The sequence below is a fragment of the Pezoporus occidentalis genome, unplaced genomic scaffold, assembly GCF_034315485.1.
Source record: "Pezoporus occidentalis ecotype Australia unplaced genomic scaffold, CSIRO_AGI_Poc_V1 ctg40, whole genome shotgun sequence".
Classification (NCBI taxonomy): domain Eukaryota; kingdom Metazoa; phylum Chordata; class Aves; order Psittaciformes; family Psittacidae; genus Pezoporus; species Pezoporus occidentalis.
The window spans coordinates 2,602,641-2,626,072 of NW_026915725.1; the positions used below are offsets into that span (position 1 = coordinate 2,602,641).

Sequence of the window (23,432 nt, forward strand, 5' to 3'; positions counted from 1 at the left end):
ACCTGTATCCTCAGGCGGGTGGTGTTAGTAACGACCGCGTTACTGCACACGTCAGCTTAAAAAATAAACCGGAGACTAGAGGATTAGGCAACAATTATCCAAATTAATAACGTGCCTTCGCTTTCCGGTGGGTGTTCTTTAATCTCAGCCTTTGATTCACACGGAAATATGCTCGTAACGGGCGGGAAAAGCATCAGTGTCCCCAAGTCGGTAAAGGGCGAAGTTGCTCCTCGAGTTTCTTTGGGGGGCGAGGAGTGCCGGGGGGTTTCCCACGGGCTCTCCTGGCTTGGTCCGGCCCCGCGGGTCAAGGCAACAGGTGGCTCTGTTGCCTGGGGCAGCCTCCGGCGGGAGGGGCCCTGGGTGGCAGGGTCAGGGTCCCTCTCACTGCCCCCGACGGCTCATGCCCCGCCGTATCCCACAGCTAAGCCGTGGCTGCTCCTCTGCTGCTAGAAACTCCGCGATGCCAGTCAAAAGGTGAGGTCTTCCTGCGTCTTGGCATGGCGGCTTCCACACCGGCTGCGGAACCCCGCCGGGACAGCCGGTCGGTGCTGGGGAACAGCCGGGCTGGAGCGCCCCGGCCGCCCCCCGCGCCCATCGGCACGGCGCTAGGGCGCCCGATCTGACCCTGGAGGGTCTCCTTCGCTTGCAACAAGCCTGGAAAATTGTCCAAGGTTTGGGGCAGGTATTTACAAGGTTACCGGTACTAGGGGTTTAATCCGGTGCTTCCAGGACGGAGGACATCTGATGGGAAGAGCAATGCGCGAATTCCTCTGCTGGCTCCGCGGCTAGGAGACGAAAGCGCAAGGCTGTTGGAAGAGGGTAGGTGAAGTGTGGAGAGGTTAGTGGAAGTGAATGGGATGCGGGAACCGAAGTGCTCCCTCAAAGGGAGTGTACTGAAGGAGGGATCTCCAGTTCCATGTATAGCCCCTACGGCAGTGTATTATTTGAATCCTTGAATGATTTTAAAATTTCAGTTCGTCTTTGCCATTACCTGATTTTAGCAAAAGTTCTGTCAGAGGGACCGAGCAGTAGAGAGTCCCCTCTCTTGTTCCTTGATTTTTGCTCTGGGTTCCATCGTCTCACTCTGTTCTGGGGTCCCCTTTCCAGAGCTTCGGTGGCGAGTTTAGTTTGTGAGACTTTCCTATAGAATAAATTAGTTCTGTGGGGCGAAGACAGGAACGTCGAGGCACTTCAAACGCGCTAGAAAGAGGACTTCTCCTTATTCTTCACTTCAGAAATCTGTAACCGTAAGCATGTAAACGGTAGAGGCTTGGCTAGTGGAGATTTGGTGCGTCGCCATTGCACTAGGCAAAGACAGAACAAAAATTATAAGGGATCAATAAAGTGGAAGGGCAAAATGTTTCAGGTTGACTTGTAGGATGAGACCAGGAAATATGAGCTGATAGTGTTGAGCCCTTTTAACCACGTGCATATGGTCACACCTCTGGTTTCCTACGGAACTGTCAGCGCTTGTGCAGTGACATTAAGAAAAATAAACAAATATTTTTGGGACGTTCCAAAACTGAAAGACGGAGCTTAATTTATTCTGGGTACTTGAAAGGAACGAGGTCTTCCTTTGTGTCTGCTGCTCCGGGGGAGAATGTGTGTCGGCTTGGCGCTGAACGCTGCCCACATCTACATATGTAAACCCAGCAGCGCTCTCCCCCCTCGCCGGCAGGATTGCGGGAGCTGGTAGCTCGCAACAATGCTGCCAGACAATGCGAAGTACGCGGAGCCTGCGCGGCCGCGGCTAAGGGGGAGCTGGAGCTGTCCAGTGTTTAGCTCTTGATGGGGAAGGACCCAATTTGCGCACTGCCCGGCGGAGCCGCGGCCGCCCCGTCTTCCCGCCCCGTCATTGTCCCTGGTCTGCGGCGGCTGGAGGGGTGGGGACACGCCGCAGCCAGAGGACGGTCCCCGCTCTGCAGAAGAAGGTGTAACGAGAGGCACTGGCAGCAGAAAAGGCTGCAAATCGCTGTCGTGTGGTTGCTATTAGCAACAAATCAGCTGAACAGCCTGCAAACCCCGAGCACCTAGGGCGGAGGTGGCAGGGAAAGAGCCGGGACCGGGGAGGCAGGGGCCGGAGGGTGCTCTCCCGGGGGTACCCCTCCTGAATTCCCGGGCTGCCTCCTGGGGGGCGGCCGGGCAAGGGCTGGGCAAGGGCGGGCGCTGCTGCCACCGCCTCGCACGGCGCTCCTGGAGAGGGGAAAGGCAGCCCACGTAAAACAGACAAAATGGCAGCCCGTGGCTTGTAGGCATCCCTCTCGGCGCCGAGCGCCTGCCTCGCCTCCGCCGGCCTCCGCTGCTGCCGTGCCCCGGGGCTCTCCCTGCCCGCCCGCCCGGGAGCAGAGCCCCAGCCCTCTGTTCCCCGAGGATCCAGGCGCAGCCCTTCGCCCTCCGTAACCAGCCCACCCAGCGTAGAGACCAAACCCCATCCCTCCAGATGGGACACGTCCCGGCCGGCGGCACCAGAGCACACGGTGGCCGGCCGGGCGGCATCTCCGTGCCCTGCGCAGCCCAGCACTGCCCGAGGGCTACTGGCTCCGGGAACCCGCAGAGAGTGCGCACAAGCTCCGCACCCCGCGCAGGGAGAGCTGCCTCTCAGGGGCGTCACTCACTGAGCACCCCAACACGTTGACTATGCCAACACCTCCCCTTGCAGCACTGCTTTGGGGTGGTTTTTGTTGTTGTTGTTGTTGTTTTGGTTGGGTTTGGTGTTTGCTTGGGGATTTTTTATCGTATTTCCCATTTGAAGTTTTTTGTTTGTGTGTACAAGGCTGTTTTGGGGTATTTTTTGTTTTGTGGGTGTGGTTTTTTGTTTTTTGTTTTTTTTTTCCTGTGCATTTTTATTTAGGGTCAGTCCAATTCAGAGGCCTCCAACAACGGCAGGATCTTTGGCACAACGCCGTTGTCTCACTGATCAGAGAATGCCTCGTCGACGAGGCACTTCTCGAGCATCCCCAGCACGTGCCGAGGGAGGAGTGAGCAAGGGCCGCCCAGGAGCTCCGCGCTCTGCGGAGGCCCCGGGTTGAGGGGCGGCACCTCCCGACCTCGGCCTCTGCCGCCGGGGATGCGGCGTGCGAAAGACACCGGCGGCAGGAGCCCGGCTGCAGGCGCTGATGGGGAACAGGCGCGGGCCGCCTCCGTTGCTGTTAAAGTGCCTCCCAGCCACCGGGAGACCTCAACCGGCCTCTGCCTGGGGAATATTCACCAGCCACACCGTTGAGAGCACCGGCGCGGGGAACGCATCTGCCTTTCCCCGGCGATGGGGAACATGCAGCCCTTTGTCTAGAGGAGGTGCGATACTCCACTGCGTGCCACGAAAACACAGGCGCCAAATGGCTACCGCGGCCCTGTCACCTCTCCGGACTGGGTGTTGAGGGTGTAGGAGCGCCCCTGGGCCACAGCATGCCAGGGGGAAAGGCTGGGGCCGGACGGCCTCAGAGGGAGGCCGGGTCCCTGCGGCAGGGCGGGCGGGGACATGGAATTGCAGCGCCCCGCAGCTGGAGCGGGAATGCCGGAAAGTCATGTCCCTGCGCCCCCTTCGCGTTGCGCACATCCCCAAATATCCGGGCTCGCTTCAGCACCCACGCCAGGGGCAGGATGGGGGAGGGAAAGCAGATGGGAGAGCAGGGCGGTGCGGCAGCTACGCCTCTGCGGAGGGCGGTGGCAGCCGGGCGTGCACCCAGCCGGGCGTGCCCGCCTCCCCCCTGCCCGGCCCGGCCCGGCCCGGCCCGGCCCGGCGGTGAAGAGGGGCGCAGCACCCGGCCGCGGTTTCCCGGAGGCCGCTGGGGCAGCGCTGCGCGCGGGGCGCGGCGTTGCGCGGTGCAGTGCGGAGCGCCCAGGGGTCCCTGCGCGCCGCCAGATTCGAACGGGGTGCGCGGGGAAGTTCCGCGGGCGCGAGGCGGGAGAGCTGCGCAGGCGCAAGATGGCCTCTGCCCGGGCGGCGGCGGGGGGCGCGGAGCCGGGTCTGTAGCGGAGCGGTCCGCGGGGACCACCGGCGGGGAGCAGGCCCGGTCCGTGGCTGCGGCTGGGCCGAGCGGCACGGCTCCGCGCCTCCCTCCTCCCCGCTGGTAGGCACTGCGCAGCGAGGCGCGGTCGTACCCCGCCGGCCTTCCGCGGGAGGTGGGTGCCCCACGTCCCGGCGGCGAGGCCCATCGCACCCCGGAGCCACTGCCCGCCCCTGGCGCCGCCACTCGCGGCCTCTCCGCTGCCGCTGCTGTCCTGCCCGGAGTGCCCGCGGCTCCGCCGTAGAGCCCGGGAGTGGAAGTCCTGTTTCCCTGCCCACCCCCGGCCGGGAAAACCTCCTTTTTCCACGGGAATTACGTGTCCTTCGTGCTTCACCCGTTACCGACCTTTTCCCATTTTTTTTTAAATCCCACATCATCACTGTTAAATAAACACAAATGTCCCATCCCCAAAACCGCTGAGACCGAAAGCTGCCCGTCCCCGCCGGGCTTCAGCGGTTTTTCTGTTGTCCTGGTGGGACTCCTCTGCTCCTCGGTTAGTCTTGGGGAAAGGGAGTGAAGGAGCCGGAGGTGGAAAAAAGTGTTCGCTGCCAGAACCCTTGCGATTCTTGAATTAATAAAGCACTAAGCGGCCGTGGCTTGGAGCTCTCGGAGTGGGACAACGACTTTGAACCGGGGAGAGCGGAGACCCGCGGCCCCGCGGGCGGGAGAGCAGGTTCTTCTCAAGGCGTCCTCTTGATGGGAGACCGACAGAAAGCACGAAAAAGAAACTGTTCATAGTAAAATAAAGGAAATCCGTTTCAAGTACCCCGAGTAGAAACAAGAACGTTAAAAATTAACAGCGGAAACAGGAAACACTTATCTGAGTAAACACTGTCTCAGAATTTCACCGTCTTAAAACCGGGAGGGCGTAAGGTGCTCCCCGGGGCCACAGCCTCCCGCCTGCCCCGGCGGTACCTGCTCGTCCCGCGCCGCACCGGGGCTAGGAACCGGAGCCGGGCACGGCGAGTAAACTGATCCTCGCGAGCCGGTTTTGTGGCAAAGATCGGAACTGCAGGAGTTCCTGCGTGGTGAGAGATGAACAGTCCAGAAGTGATGTGTTGAATGCAGGAGTACAGCTCCCTGCCACCGGGGCGAGGGGACCGGGCGGTCCGGAGCCGCGGCGAGGAAGAAAACGGATGACAGAGGTGGAAAACAAGAGGTTTTGAGCCGGTACCGACCCAGGGAGGACTTTCTTTGGCCGCGCTTTGAAAATACCCCGTGAAACGGGTGAATCCTGGGCAGTTGCCCGGAGGAGGAGGAGGTGACCGGCGGGACGCCCTCGGCAGCCGGGGGAAAAGACCAGCAGCATCACTCCCGCTGGAGGACGCATGCCTCTCGCTGTGTCTCTGACTTCGGGTTTCACTGCCCCCGTCATTAGCAGAAAACCGGAGAACGTCGCCTTCGGGTGGAGCTCCCCGTAGCCCGCCCCGTGCTGCCGGGCCCCCGGCGCCGCTGCGAGCGCCGCCTTTGCCCCGTCCCCTGCCCGCGGGACGCCGGAGGCGCCCGGTTGGTCCCCGGCGGTGCCCGCCCGCCGGCACCGGCCTTCTGTGAGGCGGTGTCGGAGGTTGCTCTGAGCTGCGCCAGGGGACAAACAGCTCGGGTTGGCCCCCTTGTCGTGGTCCTTCTCGTTCTCTTCCTGCACATCTCTGCATTCCTCCTGTCTCTGCCCGCCTTCTCCCGGAGCCCGAGCTGCTCTTCACGCTCTCCCTCCTTCGCCTTCCCCGGGGCTGGATCGTTACCGCCTCTCCCCCGTCCCGGCCCGACACAAAGCGCTGCCTGGAGCTGCGGGCACCTCAACCAGGGCGGAAAACTGGGTCGGACGAGATAGAAACCCATCATTTTCCAGCGGGCACAGACCGCCCCTGACTCTGTCTTTGATCAGATGGCTTGTGAAAAACTTAGAAAAAACGCAGCAGAACTCGGCTCTATCTCCCGATCTATAGAAATGCAATGTCGGATAATGGAAAGGTTCTTCTTACATATACTGAGCTGAGAATTCTTTCCAAATAAAGAAAATTTCCGTACATTTGTAAGGGAACCCGTTCCCTGTGAAGCTGCAAAGGAAAACCCTGTGAAACAGGGGAGGTTGAGAGCGTAGCTTCCCAAGTAGAACATCAAGATGCTGTCTTTGATCGTCCTCCCGATTGGGCTTAGCAATATACACGCATCGTAGTGCCATCTGCCCAGTGTCAGCAGCAAAACAAAAGTTTCACATGGCAGCACAAACATCCTTGGTGGCTCCTGCCGCCCGGCGAGAGCTGCTGAAAAGAGTTTGGTCTTTTTCGGACTGGAGATGTCAGACTGGGAGATGCTAAAATTGCTGTAAGAACTCAGTAAACCTGGAAGGAATTTTTCAGAGTCCTCTTTCATTGCTTTATGCTTCACGGACACTCTACAAAGACCGATAATAGTTCCATTTTGATGCTAAAAGTTGTGATTATCAGCTACTTCAAGTACAAATAAGCTCGATTTCATCAATGTACTAACGTACAAGCCTCTGCTGCAGGCTCAGGACTTGTCTTTGGGTGAACTAATTCAACCAGTACAGTGTGATTAACCCATATAGTTGAAGGAATACTGCCAAGAGAGACATGGAGAGAGGTATCTTTACATTAAGACTTATTTCCACTGAGGCTTTAACAGAAACCCAGAGCACCACAAGAACCTGGCACTTGCCATCAGAAAAATCACATTCTTCCCTTCCAAGGCAGTGCAGTTTAACAGGGGCCAGCTCTGAGGGAACAGGAGGTGAAACCTGTGGCTGACTGGGCTGTGAGAACACACCGTTTGCTGATTTTCAGGAATAAGTCGGGGTCAAATAAAGAACAGCAAATGTTTTCGGGGGAGGCAACCAAAACAAATCAGGGCGATTTCTAGGCATTTTTTGTTGTTGTTAGTTTAGTGCTCTTTTGGTCACTAAAATCTTTTGTACACCCAGAATAACTTCCAATGAGAACAAGATATTTGTCCTTTAACACCATATTACCAACAGAGGTCATTTGCTATTTTTCAATGAATTATCCCTTTTATTTGTTTATTTCTTTGATCAGCTATAAATGAAAGTTATTCGTGTATATAAAACTGAAGTTTTTACTGTTGAAATTGAACTGTACATGTTTACTACAGGAAAAAATATCAACTCTTGTTTAACAAGACATTATACATCAATAAGCAAGAACCTTGTGGAGGATTTGCAATCACCTGGTCTATAAAAACAAGCAGGACAAATAACAGCAATTTATATGCAAAAGTAATGATTTAATGACTATAAGCAAGACAAAGCAATAAGAATTGTGCTTCTTTTGCAGACTGGAGACAATGAAATGTTTAACTACAATTTTCCCGTACAAACATGAAACAATATCCATATAGAATAAACACCCTCACAAATGTATAATTGATGGGTGATGAACACACACAAAGTTCGACCAAAGCAAAGCACAAACTGAAAAGTGTTCTGGGCTGTTCAGATTTTATGGTGGAAAAGTTTCTTCTACTGAGAAAAAAAAAACAAAACCAAAATACCCTAAAATGCACCTATTTGCAGGCCATTAAAGAGGAGGCATTCTCCAGGATTTATCTGAAATATTAAAGTACCTGTTAAATTTTAATGAAGTTAGTACTGTACCATATACATATATATTAAAACAAATTTAGATAAAATGCCTTCACCCAGCCACTTGCTGGTTCCATAAAATTTATACCAAATAGTTTATGGCTTCTCTAATGATTCCGTGTGCTTTTAGAAACACAGTCCCACCACACCAAATAATAAAAAAGTAACCAAACAGGTCAAAAACTTCCATGTCCATCAACATATTTTTTTTTTTTTTTTTTACTTTTTTTCTTCACTGCATCACTTCAGCATTTGGTAAAGTAAAAATATATCACTTGGAAAAGAAAAAAAAAACAAGACAAAGCCAGTAAAATCCTTTCAAGATCGCCAATTGTCTTCTGGTTATATCAGAGACTCAAATGTGCTTTCCCAATACTGTAGCTCTCACACGCAAAGTGTTTCTTGCAGTATGAGCAAAGCTCGAACAGGCGGCATCTGCAAGGGTCGAACCAGTTTAGAAATTTAACAACCATATCATGAGTGCATGAAACACAATATTTTCTTTATAGTATTTATAAATATATCATACAATACTGTTTCCTGTTATGTCATATACCAATATGGCATTGTACAATAAGCATAATGCCATCTGATTCTTACAAAAGCGAATCATTTAAACAAGTCAGTAAATAAAACGGTAATACCCGCTTTTAGGCATACAGATTGTAAAACTGAAGTTTACTTTTCTTTTGATCGGTTCTGCGCAGCAACAGAGGAGTAAAAGATGCAACATAAGAATCAAAATGGCTAATACGCAAAAATTGTTATTCACAGTGACATGGCTACATATATGCATTATTCTATGCATATTCTTTCCATTTTGTTGGATTTCAAGATGAAAAAGCACTTGCTTTCTACAGGTTCACGAAACAGCATAAGAACAATAACAATCGAAGAGAACGCAATGGAGGAGTTAGTCTGGATTAACAAACTACTTCCTGGGATTTGGATTGACTTCTGGAGACTGCCGAGTCCAGATGATGGGGGACGGAAACAACTCCGTATCACTCAGAACAAGGTGAAGGTGTAACTTTTGTTTGCTACCCAGTCCTCTGAAAACCATTTACATTTCAATCTTGCGTTTCCATTAACGTCCATCCTGAATGTCACTTAGTCCTTTTATAGCCAAGTTCAGTGTCACTACAAAAGAAAGCAATTTGGACGAGAGTCACATGGATTAGCATCTATAAAGCTGTAATGGCATGGAGAGATCTATATAAAGAAGGGGCAGGGGGGTAGTAGCCTGGTTGGCACATCAACCAGATGAAGTGGCCGAGGAGCCATTTATCGATGTTTTCCGTGCTCTGTTGGTAAAGGAGGACTGGTGGTTACTGCTGGGGCTGCTGCTGGTGCCGTTCATGGTGCTGGAGATGTGGGGGAACTGGGGGTGAGGAGACTGGACAGGTGTGCTGGGGCTGGGCAAACAGGAGGAGGTGGAGGGGATGCCTCCCGCTGGGCTGCTCGCCTTGTCGCTCCCAGAGTCACTTTCCAGCTCCCCACTATTATTTAAGCCTTCCCTCTGGTGACTGATCTTCATCCTCTTGCAAGTAGGTCGGACCCGGTATTTCAGGGGGAGAGGCCCGTTCTGCAAGGGAAAGGGCAAACACTGGTAAGCGCCCTCCCCAGGCCAGGACCCACATCCCCCAGGAGGAGGTACACTGGAGTCAGATACTCACCCTCCTCCAGGTATAGATGTAGGCAATATCCATTAGGGTGTAGTAGTCCTTCAGAGGTTCCTCTTCGTACATCACATCAATCTGTTCAAGACATGAAACAGCACCCAGGTATTTACCCCTAGCATAAGAACGCTCTGAGGTGAATGCAGCCCCACTGTTACAGAAAACTGGGGGCAGAGGGGGGGAAGCTCTTCCAAATTCAGCAGGAAATAGGGAATTTTCATATCTATTAGATAGATGTGAAGGAGCAATTTCTTGATAGCTAGACATTTACGGTATGCAGAAATTACAGAGTGTCACCAAAGTGCCTGGATAGATATTTTAAAAATAATGTTGATAATCCCATCAACATATTGCACACACCAGAAATACTTGCTGGAACTGGCTGCAATGAGAAAGAGTGCTCACCAGCATCACTGGGCTGAGAATAGCAAGACTGATTACAAAACCAAAAATCCCTCTTTCCCCAGAGGTACCTGGAAAGTGTTGGGTATATCCATTTTACTCCTCAGGAACTTTCTTAGATGCATCACTGTCATTGCTGCTGGGCAGCGCAAGTATCTTTTGTCATTCACCTAATGGCATGGTAGATAAAGTCAGTCTACTGAGAACAAGCCATTACTCCCACCAAAATTGTATTCTCACATTTTATGTCATCTTTCAGAAAAATGCACTTTATTTAATGACAAGCTCTAATATAACAATTTCTGCTGCCTTAGAAGGAAGAACAGAAATAAAGCGATAAATCACAGAGACAGAGAAAGTAATTAAAAAGGCAAGTAATTTTTTACATAAAGATTTGTATGTCATAATAAATCCCTTCTTGGGATATACATATATGCATTATATATTAAATTTTAAATTAATTTTTATATATGTCTTAAAATACAATTTTATTGCAGAATTTGACAAAAAATCATACTCTGCTTTAAAGTTAATACTGCAGGTATTTTTTATTTTACAAAGTTGCTTACATATATGGCTGTATGAAGATGTTTTACCTCTTCTGTCCCTAGCGCCATGACAGGAGGTGTGCTTCTCATGTTCTAGATACACGTACCTAGGTCTTTTTCTCAGCTCCAAACATGCCCCAAAAATGTTTGTGTGTGTTATGCTTCCCCTGGAGTAAAGGAAAGTTATTTACCTCTTCCTTTGATTTTTCTTTCTCCTTATTTCCTTTCCGTTCCAGTCTGTGAGAAGAAATGAGACAATGACCACAAATAATAAATAGAGCTGCTCTCAGTCACGCAAACATAAAATATTACCATTCTGGAACTTGCCTATTCTGGTCGAAGAATTCAATGGATAAGCTTATTATCTCGTCGTCTGTTATAATTCTTTTGTCTTCGTCAGCCACTTCTCCCCTGTCTTCATTAGAGCCATTGGCAGCTGCGCAGAAATTTCCACAATCATTTACATTTTGAAATTCAAATCAGGAAGAATGGCAATTCTCAATAACAAGAAAAAAATAAAAGAAGAAAAAAGATCTCCATAGTAAGATTATGAATTAAAGCTACCTAACTGTTAAAACAATAAACTTTTATCATGCTGAGTTTACTCCTTAAAACCATGTCACAGTACATGACATAATTTGTAAGTCAAAAGGAAAGAGCAAAGCATCTAGGTCAATGCTACATTTATGGAAGTGCAAAATGAGAAGCTTTTACCATCAGCCGATGGATGAGCAGCATAAAAATCCCTTCTTCTTTTCATTTCATCTAGATGGAAAAGCATAGATTGTTCTTTTAGTATTTACTCTGTAATTCCTGGCATTGACAGAGAACAGCAGCTCTGGTTTAGCTTTTCTGCTCTTGACAAAAAGCCCGATTTAGCTACTTACTTTTGAAAAGGCCTGGTACTAGCTTGTATACAATATCTTGGAGAGTTTTATCTGACCTGGGAAAAAAAAAAAAAGAACAACCTCAAAATATAAAATTAAGCAGATGAAGCGATATTTTAATCCAAGTGGCAGCTCGTCATTTATAATCTTTCACAACAATGAGGCATCTTCTACAAACTGGGAGGCTAATCTTAAAAAGTTAACTTACAAGAGCTTATAATCAAACTAACACTGCTCTAAATACCGCTATAAACCAAACCTCATCTCTGCTACCACAACTGAAAAAGAACTCTCCTGGTCTGAAGGAAGGCCTTAAAAACTACATCTCCTCCCTAAAACATAACGAGAGCAGAAAGTAACACTGACAGCAAAAACAGTTCTGAAAGGAAGAGCGTGCTTTAAAGGCTTTTGGGAAGTTTCAGCAAGAGTTCTCATGACTAGGGCTATGGCAGGAGCAAAGCTTGTTTGGGAGACATAGAAAGTGGAGGTAAAAACTGTCGGGCTGGTCCCCATGAGAATGGGAGAGAGGGCAGAGGCACTGCATCAATGCCTGGCGTATGCAAATAAGGACTAACAAAAAACTTTCTGACTCACATGCAGAGAAATCTTCAATTTCAATCAATGACAACACTCCAAAGAGAGAGCATACACACGAGTTAGCTTGTAAATTGACAAGTCTTTTCAGATTTAAATCGCAGACAGAGATAACATCGACAGGACTACTGCTGGTCTGCCCATATAAAGGGGAATACGAGAAACAGGGTGCACGCTGCACGCTGCATCTTCCTCCTACCTTATATTCAAAAGTGGTCGAGTTTTGTGAACTTGGACATCGCAGATGGGACAGTACTTGCTGGTCTCCAAGTAACGCACGATACAGGTCTTACAGACTGCAAGTCAAACACGAAAGCAGGGCTTTTTTTAGTGATGGCCGTAGGTGCCACTCAGCTGTGCATAGATCGAGGTGCGATTTTCTAAACTATGCAAGCTACAGCAAACCGTCCATTGTCAGCAGCGCGCTGCTTAAGCTAAACAAATACCCAAATAAGCGGCAATTACCATGAAAAGGAGACGCTTAGAGTACATATATTATTACTTTAACAAAGACTGTAGAGCCGTCGTCAGAAAAAAACGGCACCGCGGCCGGGCCCGCCGGTGCTGCGGACGGGCGGCGGGGCCGAGCACTTCGGGGGGTCTGGGCTTGGAGGGGAAGAGGGGAGGGTGTTCCCAGGATGCCGGGAAAGGTGGGAAGCGGCGGGGGAACAACGCGGAGCGCCCGGTCGTACTTACAGGAGTGGAGGCACTCTATGATGGTTGTTGCATCAATGAAGTACCCGCCGCAGAGCACGCACATGAGATGGGGGTTTAGTTCGGTTATTTTGATTCTGGTGGTTCGGTGCATTTTGGCGTGGCGAGGGGCGGTTCTGGAAGACAGACACACACAGAGGACCGATCAGCGGGGACCAGCGCGGCGGCGTCCCAGGTGCCGAGATCCGACGCGTCCCCTTCCCCCGTGCCGCCGCATCCCCCGGCGCAGGGGAAGACCAAGCGCGGAAGGCGGCGGAAGACGGCGGCGGTGGCGGCGCGGGGCCGAGCGGCGGCCGAGGGCTGGTCCCGAGGCCGGCGGAGTGCCCCGCACGGCTCCGCACCGCCTCGGGCCGGCCTGGGCGCAGCCCCGCGGAGGCGCGGTCGGTCCGCGGCACCCACCGCGCCGCTCCTGGGCGGACACCGGCTCTCCTCGCGGAGCGGCGGGGCACCAGCCGGCTCGGGCTCCCCGGGCGGCTCAGCGGCGATGCGGCGGGACGGAGGGGAGCTCTGAGGGGGGAGCCGGCCGGGCACCGGGCTGCCGGCGAGCAGCACAAAGGGGAACCAGCGCCTCCCGGTGCGGCTGCCCTGGCATTTCCGGAGAGCGGGGAGGGGCGGCGGCGGGGGAGGGACAGAGGGGGGGACACGCACCTCGGAGCGGGGCCGGGCACCGGGGCGGCGGGGCCGGCCCGCGAGGGGGGTCCGGGCGGCTGCCGATGCTGCTCGGTGCCGATCCGGATCTGCTCCGCTCTCCGAGGGGGTTGCTATAGCAACTTACACTTACACTTGGCATCCTGCCACCGCTGGGAACACACGAGAGCCGGGCGGGGGGGCGGGCTGGGGGGGCGGGCCGGGCCGAGCCGAGCCGGGCCAGGGGGTGGGACGCGGGGCCCGGGGGCTGGCGGAGGGGGTGGAAGAGCCGAGGAGCCCGCGGGGGTCTGGGAGCCCGGTTGCGAGGGGAGGGGGAGGGCGGGGAGGACGGGGGTGGTGCGGGCGGGGTCCGGGTGCCACAGCCGGGAGGGTGCCGGGGCGCGGTGCGGGGCAGCCAGGACCGAGCCGGGCTTCGGGGTCGCAGCCCGGAGGAGGCGAGCGCCAGAGGCTCCTCCCGAGCCTCGGCCATTTCGGATCCTCTCAGGGGCCTCTCTCCACGTCGACTCGGTGCGAGGAGCTGGTCTGAGATCGCTCCTCTCCCCCTCCGCTCCCTCCCTCCCTCCGCCGCGCCGCGCTCCCTGGACCGAGCCCCCCGCACCGCCAGCGGGGTGCGGAGCCCCAGCTCCCGCGCAGCGCCGCCGGCATCCCTTCTTCCTCATTCTCCCCTTCCCTCCTTTCTCTCTTTCCTTCCTTCCTTTCTGTCCCACCCCGCAACTCTTTCTCTTTCTGTCCTTCCCTCCCCTCTTTTGACTCTCGTTTGAAAAGCCTCCCGCGGACGAAGCGAGCGCGGTGCAAAGTTTTGCAAGAGGTGGAACGAGATTTGCAGCACCAGTGTAAGGTGTTGGGACAGGAGAAAACAAGTCTCCGGATCCTTAAACAACCCCCCTTTTCAGCAATAAAGCCCACCAAGGAGGTGGGGGGATAAGCCCAAACCGACTTTAAACGGTACATTAGTGACAACATGAGAAGGACCATGTGACCAGATCATTCCTAAAGCTAAATCAACACCTTGTCAACACAATGCAGCGACAAGAGTGAAAAACAAATGTCATTTTCACAGCCTGAAACCCATAAACCCTCATCGGATGCACTGGCACCAACATTAGATGCACACATACTATTCAAAATGAGAGGGAATAAGAGGCAGAAGGGAAAGGACACCGGGGAAAAAAAAAAAGAAAACCTGTCAGCCACGTCAATTGCAGAGTAAATTTTGTGTCTAGATCCTGAAAAACGTAACGTAAGAGCGCTGCTCCAACGCAAGACCTCCATTTCCCCATGCCGGTGCTCCCAGCACACCGGTTCTTGCCCTGGGTCCCCACTCCTCCCGAGGCAGAGCTTGCGAGCCACCTCTCCCTGCAGCACCCGGCGGGCTGGAGGAGGCTCAGGATGCAGGGTGCTCCTCAGCCACTCGCAAACTTCGATGTTAAGCAAAGGAAAAAAGGAAAGAAAAAGGGGGGGAGGGGGAGCGACCCCAACACAGACAGCTTTCTGAAAGCTCTGAATTTCGGCCAAACTGCCCAGGACAGGGGTACAATATTCCTCAAGAAGTGTGCACAGCACCAACGAAGGACCCTAGCCAGGAAACGTCTCTTGCTGCCGCAGGAGAACCCTCGAACAAGCAGCAGAAAAAACTCCCCAGCATCAAAATGCAGCCGGCTAGCACACGGAGAGGCGAAGTGCAAGGAGCTCCGAGCCAGACCAGGTTCCCCGAGCTGCTCCTAGCTCCTAGTGTGGGAAAGCGAGACCCCTGCTGCATTGTACTGCGGTTTAAATGTCGCTTCCAGGGTCTCTGACCCTCCGCTTCTTACTACTAAACCGATGCCGAGGGTTTCCTTGTCCGAGAAGGCAGAGCCCGGGCTCTTGCGCTCCTCCCTGCAGCGCCCAGCGCCCTGAAGCCAGCGGCTCTGGGGTCCCTTTATGTACTTAGACATGGGCAAGCTGCTTTCACGGCTCTGTTTTTTATTTGTTCAAGTCACTACCTTATAATTCATAAATATCTGAACCAAAAAAACCCAGCAGTGACCGAGGTCACGCAAGCCGGCTGACCGAGAATTCCTTCCCCGCCCTGACAGACTGGGACAAACCTTTCAAGACATAAACGCGTTTATTTCACGCAGGCGTAGCCCCTTCCTAAATGGAGGGGGATTACATTCAACCGTGAAACCTGTTCTGTCGAAGCAACCCCTAAACGCGAATTATTTATTGCCCAAAGTTAGCACGTTTCCAACGTGCTGAGAGCTATCTTTGCAATCACTGATTTTCCCCAGCGAGCTGAACCAGGCGCCCAACTTCTCCCCAAAAGCCACCCGTACAGGCACACGATCACGCGAGTCTGTGCCCGCGGGTGTGTAACACGAGGGCAGCACGTTTTACTACACCAGCCTGAGCTTAATAGTTCGGTACGAGGGAAACCCTTCCAGGCTGTTTTTTTTTTTTAATGCTCGTGCTGATAATCAGCACGGCGAATACCAACACTTCACCCAGTCAATACAAACACCCTCTTAACCAGAACAATATATATTTACACACTGACACACGGAACAACTAAACGTAAAATACGCAGAGATAATACTCGCTAGAAGTAAACACTGCCAGCCGACTGATTATTTAGAGGCCTTAAACGGGTTATGTCAAAATGAAGAAAAACAGAGGTGCGTTCTCCTCCTAGGAATCAGCTACATTATTAAAAATCTATAAAGGCTATAAGCTATCAAACCTCGTTCGACAGGTCTCTAACAGAAAATACATACATAAAACCCAGAAGCATTGCTCAGGTAGGTCTGTGTACTTTGCACCCATCTCTTCTCGGAAAACTCTTCACATCAGGAATAAAGCAGCCGTCATTCTGCATCTTCACTCACTATCAGTCAAAGCCACTTTTACTATCGAGCCTGCTACTACTCCTTCGCTTCAGAATGGCCCCATATGTTTCAAAGGAGGGGATGATGCTTCCTTCAGAGAGGGCACACGGAACTGGAATATATCTGCCCAGCCCTCCAGCAGCGAGGAAAGCTCTGAATATTGGCAACAGAGTGTGAAGGGACCCCAGCCCCCTAAATCGCCTCTCTGGAACTAGGCGAAGGACACGATCTGCCTACTTTAAAAATACACTAAAATGTGAATTTTGCACTGTCTAAGTGACCAAATAGGTCAAGCCTTCGTGCCTCTGGCAAACTGCAGCACCAGTCTCCCAGTTTCCAGGACGCACTGCACAGAGGCACTGAGAGTAGTTTTACTGGACTCTGTTTCCAGAATCTCCCTGATCTTCGGGACAGCCCCCTAAAATAAGTTGCTCTGACCACTACAGACCACGCCAAAAATAATAATAATTAAAAAAAAAAATGGGGGAAAAAAAATCCTTTTCACACTAGGCTTGCCAATGGGCACACACGGCCAGGTTTTCCTCAACTTTTCTGGAGAGTGGAGGAGTGAACCAAAGTTTCTCGAGGCTGAAAAGTGACTACCTCACTTCTATAGAAATGCGATTTTTCTGCTTATTTTTACCTCATTATTTGCAAATATTCGCAGTAAACACAGAGGAACATCCTGCGTTCTATATTGCCAAGGCCACACAATTCCAAGAAACACACACCAGCAACTTTCCAGGGCTGCCCATCAGCAGCACAAGGAGCCCACTCGTGACACCTCTAAGATGTGATAAAGGATTTCATGTAAAATTACCCTGCCCGGGCTCAGGATAAACCCAAAAACACCAACCAGAGAAAAGCAGAAACCCCCCTGCGTCCCACAGACACATCACCTTTGCTCCAGAGGCTCCAGCAAACCGCACGCCCCAGCTCCCCAAGATCGCAGCCAAACTGCTACTCTCGCCCCCCCCCCGAAAAGTTATTTCTCTGTGCTGACCACCCCTCTCCCCTCCCAGCAGGCAAAACCCCCCAAACTTCAGCATTTAGAGCAGAAATGTAAGAGGAGACATTGGAAACAACTGGGAACCGCCATCTTACAACCCATCCAATTTCACACAAGTACTTGTCCAACTTAAGTTAATAACATTTTATGCTTGGCGCCCCGACGCCTAACAACCCCTCCAGGAGGATCGCTACCCCCCGCTGGCTCTATCTCTATAAAATGGGCGCGTTATCTGACATTTTAACCTCCCCCAGACACATTTCTTTCGGGGAGGACTGAAATCACTTGACCCAGGCAGCTCCAGATTTCACGACCGTCCCTGTTTAATCAAAATCTGCCTTTAAACAAAGAGCGCTGAGGCCAGGCTGGCAGCAGGGTCTGGAAATATAAATATTCTCCTCGGGGGCCATGTGCACAGAAAGGTTTTAGGGGGCGTGTGGAGAAAGAAAGGAACTAAAATTTGCAAATGTGGGTGCGCAACGCGAGCGAGTGCACAGGCTGCTGCTGCTGCTGCTGCGTGTCTATATGTGTGTGTGTGGCTGGAGCAGCCTGTCAGCGCTTTTCCCATACGGAGAGCTCGGGGGACACCTAGGCTCCCCTTTGCAGCCCCCAAACCGGCCGAAAACCGCCGCCGAGCCCCCTTCGCCCCCTGCCCTTGGTAAGGCGACACCTCGCTTCATACGTACCCGGAAAACGGAGCCGGTGGGTGATGATCGGAGCGGCCAAAAAAGACAATGAAAGTTAAAAGTCGTTCAGCAGAAAATGAATGTGAGCCAAGCGGCCATCTTGAAACGAACTGCAGACGCTGTCAATTGCAATAAGCTTATTGCCGCCGCCGCCGCTGCGCTCCGCGCATTTTAGTTACAAAACACCCGTGTTTCCTCCGGTCGTCCACCGGCCCTTCTCGCTCCCTCTCGCTCTCTCTCCCTCCGAGTTCGCCGCCCCGGCGGCTCAGGCGCTGGGAGCGCAAAGTCTCCCCGGTCCGGATGGGTCCTCTCTCCACCAGCCCATTGTCTCTCCCTCTGCCCCCCGCTCCGCCTCGCGGCCTCGCTCGCGTTCCTCTCTTTATTATTGCTGTTATTAGTACGAGTATTATTGTTGTTGTTATTTCATAGTTGGTGGCGGGGACCCGGGGAGGGAAGGAGGGCGGGCGGGCAGGCGGGCGGGAGGAGGGCGGAGGAGGGAAGAATGCAACGCTGAAGGCACACACTGGAAACTGACACCGTCCCCAAAATGGCTCGGAGTTCGCCCGCCCCGCCAGCGTCACGTGGGGCGCCTCATTCCTTAAGGGCGGCCTGGGAATTAGCGGCGCTGCCGCCGGGGCCCGGCAGCCTCCCCGTGACCCAATCCCGCAACCCGGCCTCCTCCTCCTCCCCCTCCGCCTCCCCCCTCCCTCCCTACACTCCCCTCCCCCGCCCGCCGCCCCCTCCCCTCCTTCTCCTCTCTCCCTGTCTCTCCTCCCTCCCTCCCTCCCTCCTTCCCTCTCTCCTCCCTCCCCTCCCCCCGGCCCTGCACGCGCTCTCCCGCGCGCCGCCGATGCCTCCTTTTCGCCGCCGCGCCTCCCGCCCGCCCAGACCCCCGGCCCCGATTCCGATCTCGCCTCTCCCCGCTCCCGCTCCGCCCGCAGCAGCCCTATGTCTCCTTCCCCGCACTCCCTCCGCCCGCACCGCCCACCCCCTTCAGCCCCTCCGCTGCCTGTCCGCGCCCTCACCGCCTATCGCTCCCCCTCCGAGCTGCCCCTTAGGTCCCGCGCCTAAACCAACCCTCCCCCGTCGCTCCCCGCACCCGACGTGGTGCCTCCCCCGCCCCGCCCGACGCTGCCCTCTCTATCCTCTCCGCAGCCCCTCTGCCCGCACACCCGCTGTTCCCGCACGCCGCCCTCGCCCACCACCCCGCACTTGTTACGTCCCGCACGCCCCGGAACGAGCCCCCCGAGGGGCACTGCCCCGCGGCCTCGCGCCCCCGCCGCCTCGTGCGTGCTGATCCTCGGCCGCACGCGGCCCCGGGACTTGGCGGGGTCGCCGGCGTCGGGGGGGACGCGACCCCCTGGGGCCGCGCCGAGGCTTCCTCTCCCCGAGCGGCGGCGCAGCGGGTGTCGAGGGCACCCGGGGTATTTCCCCACCCCCCCCCCCCCGGCAGACGGGGAGCACCGGGCGCTTCCACCGCAGTGGGCGGGAGGGAAGCGGGGAAACCGTCGCTGGTGCTCTCCGCCGCCGCGGACAAGACGCCGCCCGCAGCCCGGGAGAGACGCAGCGGGGCGGGAAGAACCCAGCTCTACGCCGGGCGCCGCGGCAGGGCGAGGGCCCGCCCGCCGCCGCGCTTCTTCCGCGGGGCCGCTGTGCCCCCTCCTGCAGGTGCGGACGTGCTCCGCAGCGGCCACCGGCACCGGGGCGGCCCAAGGCGGGCGGTAGAGGACGGCAGCGGTCCCGACGGCGGGCGCGGAGCGGCCCCGCGAGGGCGGGAAGACGCCGTCGGGCTGGAGCCGACAGCCGGCTCCGCTCGATCCTGCGGGCTGCGGCTTTTCGTGGGGTGCCCCGGCCCCGCAGGCAGCTTCCACAGCCCTTTTTGCCTCCGTTACCGGTACAGCCGCCGCTCTTGCAGAGGATTCAAGACTGGTTGTGGCGAACTGACAAAGCGCTGTGGACAACGGAGCAAAAGCGCCGCGGTAGCGGGAAGGGGGTCGAGACTTTGGGCTCACAGAGCCGGTCTAACGCTTAGCACCTTACTGTTAGGTACAGCTCATTCACCCACAGAGCATGCAGAACAGGAGCGAATAAACTTTATTAAAGCCCAGAGAAAAATAATCAGTGACCATTCTAAAAAATATACAAAATGAAAGGGAAGGAATGCCTTGAAGACATGTCATGTAGCCAAATATTTAACACGAGTTAATAAAAAAAAAGTGACCAACCAAGGAATACCAAGTGAGGTCATAAAACCCCAGTTATTTCACTTAATTCGCGTTCAAGGACTTTAAAAAAAAAAAAGGAAGAGTTTGCATCAAGAGATGAAAGACATTTGTCATTTAGAAGACACTCCTAGGAATGAGAGTAGGAATGAGAGCACTTCAACTCAGTGGGCTGGCACCTTCCTTCAGTCACATCTGAGACGCTCTTTCTAAACTTTTTGCAGCATCTTTTAGTTTTCCAACTAAATCCTAAGAGATGAAACACTACCTTAGAACATACTTTTTTTTTTTTGTTAAAAGGTCAACTAAAGGAACATAGTATTTATATATATACACAGAGACAGAGAGAGGCAAGGAAACCAGCACCTTATATCACAAAGAAATGTTGCAACTGATGAACAATGCCAGCAAGCCATTAAACAGCTCCCTATTCTACCATGAAGGAAGAAAAGCAGGAACTGAAGGAACACACCTTTTAATGTGTATAATCTACTGAAATGGATCACTATTCTCAACACAAAGATTTCCTTAATGCTGTCAGGATGGCTGAGCTGACTCTGCTTTGGGCTTTGAAGTACTACAGACACCTCTAAAACACTGAAAATATTTTGAGTGCAATTTTGTATTAGGACCGTTCCCCAGCCAAATCACCTCAGATTTACCTAAGCCAGCAACCAACCAAAAACACCCATTAGGAAGACAAGGACACCTTTTGAGACACGCATTGAAAAAGTAGAGGTGTAAACCTTAAGTTTTAATATCTCACTTTTTCTTCCCCTGGCCAAGCCCTCTTCCCAACCCTCCACAGTTTGGTCACTTCCAAGCATTACAATACCTCCATTGTTCAGTTACACATTTAAATCGCTAAACAAAGATCAACATTTGTTTCAGGACATTTCTTACATGTCATTTACACCAGTGAAGAGACTTCAGTTCGTTCTCTACTTTCAATTGTTCCACATTTAAACCACTGATCCAGCTTCTTTAATCATTTATCCAAAGCATGAGAAGTCAGTTTCAGAAAAATTATGGTATATATAACATATATATATAAAACTTTAAAGAACATGTAAGTTGTGAAAACAGACAAGATATTTATGCACACATGTAAAACACTCCCCATGCAACTAGAATCAGTTACTCTGCAACTTTATTTGAGAAGACAGGAAAACTACACTTGGGTAATTTTAATAGAAGATTCTCCTCTCCTGGTACTGGATATAGGTTTTTTTTTAATAATAATATATATTATTTCACTCCGGCAAGTTATTAAAAACATTTACATCCACAACTAAAGCCAAGTATAGAAACAATGATGAAGGAAAGAGGTACCTGTAACTGCTCCATCGTGCAACTAAAGCTAACATCTGGGTGTGATCCTGAATCACTGTTCTGAAGAAAAAAAAAAAAAAATAAAAAAATCAACAAACAACAATGCCTGTTTAAAAAAAAAATACAATGAAACTGCATTTTTTCCCCTGAGGGTGCTGGGGGTACAGTACCTCCTCTACGTTTAAGGTCACCAAGTAGGAAGGCTGGTAAGTTTTATGAAGTTGATTGTTCTAAATTAAGGCCAAAGAACACAGGAAAAAGTCACGTCACAGCACAGAAACAGACTAAAGAAACCCCTCAATGTGTTCAAATTACCTTGATCTGATATTCCAAGCGCCAAGACACATCAGTTATATGGAGAGGAGATCTGCCTATGCTGAAAGACACAACAGTTACAAGCTCCCTACACTACAAGAGAATGTCACTTTCTCAAACTGTCTATCAACAAAGAACTTTTTCACCATCCTTGTAAGACTTCTTGAGAAGTTCAAAAAGTTTTCTGAATAGTAGAATTATGAAAAGAAGAGGAAAAGTTTCAAGAGCTCTTTGCTAAAGTTTGTTAAAAATGTGAAATTTATTTCTTTTTTTTTTTTAAATGGAACAGTATTTCTGACTTTAATCACCTAAAGCGTGTATAGGACAGTTTCAAAGTAGCTGTAATTGCAACTACGTATCTGTGCTAACTGACTGACCTACCTTCCCAACAGGATTTCCAATGCATCCTTGTTTTTCTGGAAGAAAAAAAAAAAAAAAAAGATAAGAAATTGCTCAATAAATTCGTATGAGTGAAAGAAAACATAAACATGTTAAAATTGGTTTTAAAACCTGATATTCGGTGCAAAACTGTTCTATTCTCTCTTTATCCAGTTTACAGTCTTCTAGACATGTGCTAGAGGGAAAAAGAATTTATTAGTTTTCTGTTAACATTAGCTCAGCAGCACAGCTTAAAGTAACAACCGCTAGAAAAAGGGGGTAGCTTTGAAGTATGAGTACCTTATAGCAGATATGTCGGCTTTCTGCTTTCCTGCCTCCAGAATACACATGGCAGCCGCAGCATGGCAATGTTTTAATACCGTGGGGTCAATATCTTTCAGGTCCGGATCGTCTAAAGCAAATGAATTACTGATGACACACATGCGAAATCCCAGCACACGGTACCATGAGCTGCTGCTCGCCCTTTGAACGGTACCTTTCCCACAAAACTTTTAAAATGGAACACATGTGGGGGCTTAGAGCAAAAGGACGGAGCAAGTAGGCAAAGTGCGAGGAGGAGGAAGAGAGGAGCTGAAGCACTGGCTGGTGCAAGCCGTGCCAGGCAGGGCTGACAGGCGCTGCACGCCCCGCCGCCTCGGTATCAACTTTGCATTAAAAAAAAACAAACAAAAAAACAAAACAAAACAAAAGAGCTAAAAAAAAGGATAGAAAAAGGGGAAAACCTCAATTTCCTGCCTCCTGAGACAGATCCTCTCCGAAGCCTGTCGCCAAAGGCGAGGAGCGGAGTCGGAGACCCCGGCCAGGCAGGGCACGGGGACTGCCCGCCGGCGCCGGCAGCACCGGCACATCCCTCCCTCCGGCCGCGATGTCATTAACACCGCAACATTAATTGCGCGACCGCGTACTCCCACGGCGGGGTGGCCGTAGGAAGGGTCTACACGCGAAATAAAAACACGGGCGGAACGGAGCGCCGGCGGAAAACCACCTCTATGCCCTGCTTCACGGACACGAATACGCGGGGGACGCCGTCCGGGACTTCCCCCCTCCCCGTCGGGAGATTTAAGGTCGCCAGGTTTAATCTTTACCGAAGCGTGCGCGCATTAGCGATGACACCCGCGCAGCGGCACCCTGGAGCCGTTCAAGGGCGACTCCCCCCCCGTGCCTATGTGCCGAGCGACGGGATAGCCCGCAGCACAGACACGCGTATGCATGCCGCGGAGCACAGCGCGCTGCCTTGCGCGCTCCGCGCAGCATCCGCGGCCCGCCACGCCACCGCCGCGTCTCCCCGCGCCTTACCCAACCCTTCCTGGGAGTGCCCTAGGAGGAGGCTGCGGAAGGCGGCGCGGAGCAGAGCGGCGTAAGAACGGCGGGGGAAGCGCCGGGGGTCGCCCAGCAGCCGCCACCCTCCCTGCGCGTACGCCGACAGCTCCATTGTGGGCGCCGTGACCTTCGACACGCGCCCACGTGACGCGCGCGCAGCTGATCGCCGCCACGAGGCGGAGCCGCCGCT

At 52.6% G+C, this 23,432-nt stretch overlaps 2 protein-coding genes across 2 annotated transcripts; both read right to left on the bottom strand.

Annotated features, from left to right (window-relative positions):
• Window positions 1-1,852: 1,852 nt before the first annotated feature.
• On the bottom strand, window positions 1,853-8,721 carry LOC134171391 (collagen alpha-2(I) chain-like). Its single transcript, XM_062633525.1, has 5 exons — window positions 8,691-8,721; window positions 4,856-5,799; window positions 3,555-4,304; window positions 2,915-3,189; window positions 1,853-2,591 (listed from the first exon to the last, which is right to left on the bottom strand). The coding sequence occupies exons 1-5, from the start codon at window positions 8,719-8,721 to the stop codon at window positions 1,853-1,855; spliced, it is 2,739 nt and encodes a 912-aa protein (XP_062489509.1).
• Window positions 7,245-23,424, bottom strand: LOC134171392 (uncharacterized). The gene is made up of 22 exons (XM_062633526.1): window positions 23,219-23,424; window positions 23,008-23,184; window positions 22,202-22,313; window positions 22,034-22,097; window positions 21,905-21,939; window positions 21,524-21,584; window positions 21,379-21,438; window positions 21,209-21,268; window positions 20,070-20,125; window positions 18,754-19,661; window positions 17,841-18,042; window positions 13,260-13,673; window positions 12,847-13,194; window positions 12,430-12,563; window positions 11,933-12,029; window positions 11,140-11,195; window positions 10,967-11,017; window positions 10,580-10,688; window positions 10,444-10,489; window positions 9,776-9,874; window positions 9,300-9,380; window positions 7,245-9,208 (listed from the first exon to the last, which is right to left on the bottom strand). Exons 1-22 carry the CDS (start codon window positions 23,352-23,354, stop codon window positions 8,879-8,881), a joined length of 3,636 nt encoding a protein of 1,211 aa, XP_062489510.1. The 5' UTR covers window positions 23,355-23,424; the 3' UTR covers window positions 7,245-8,878.
• Window positions 23,425-23,432: the final 8 nt, after the last annotated feature.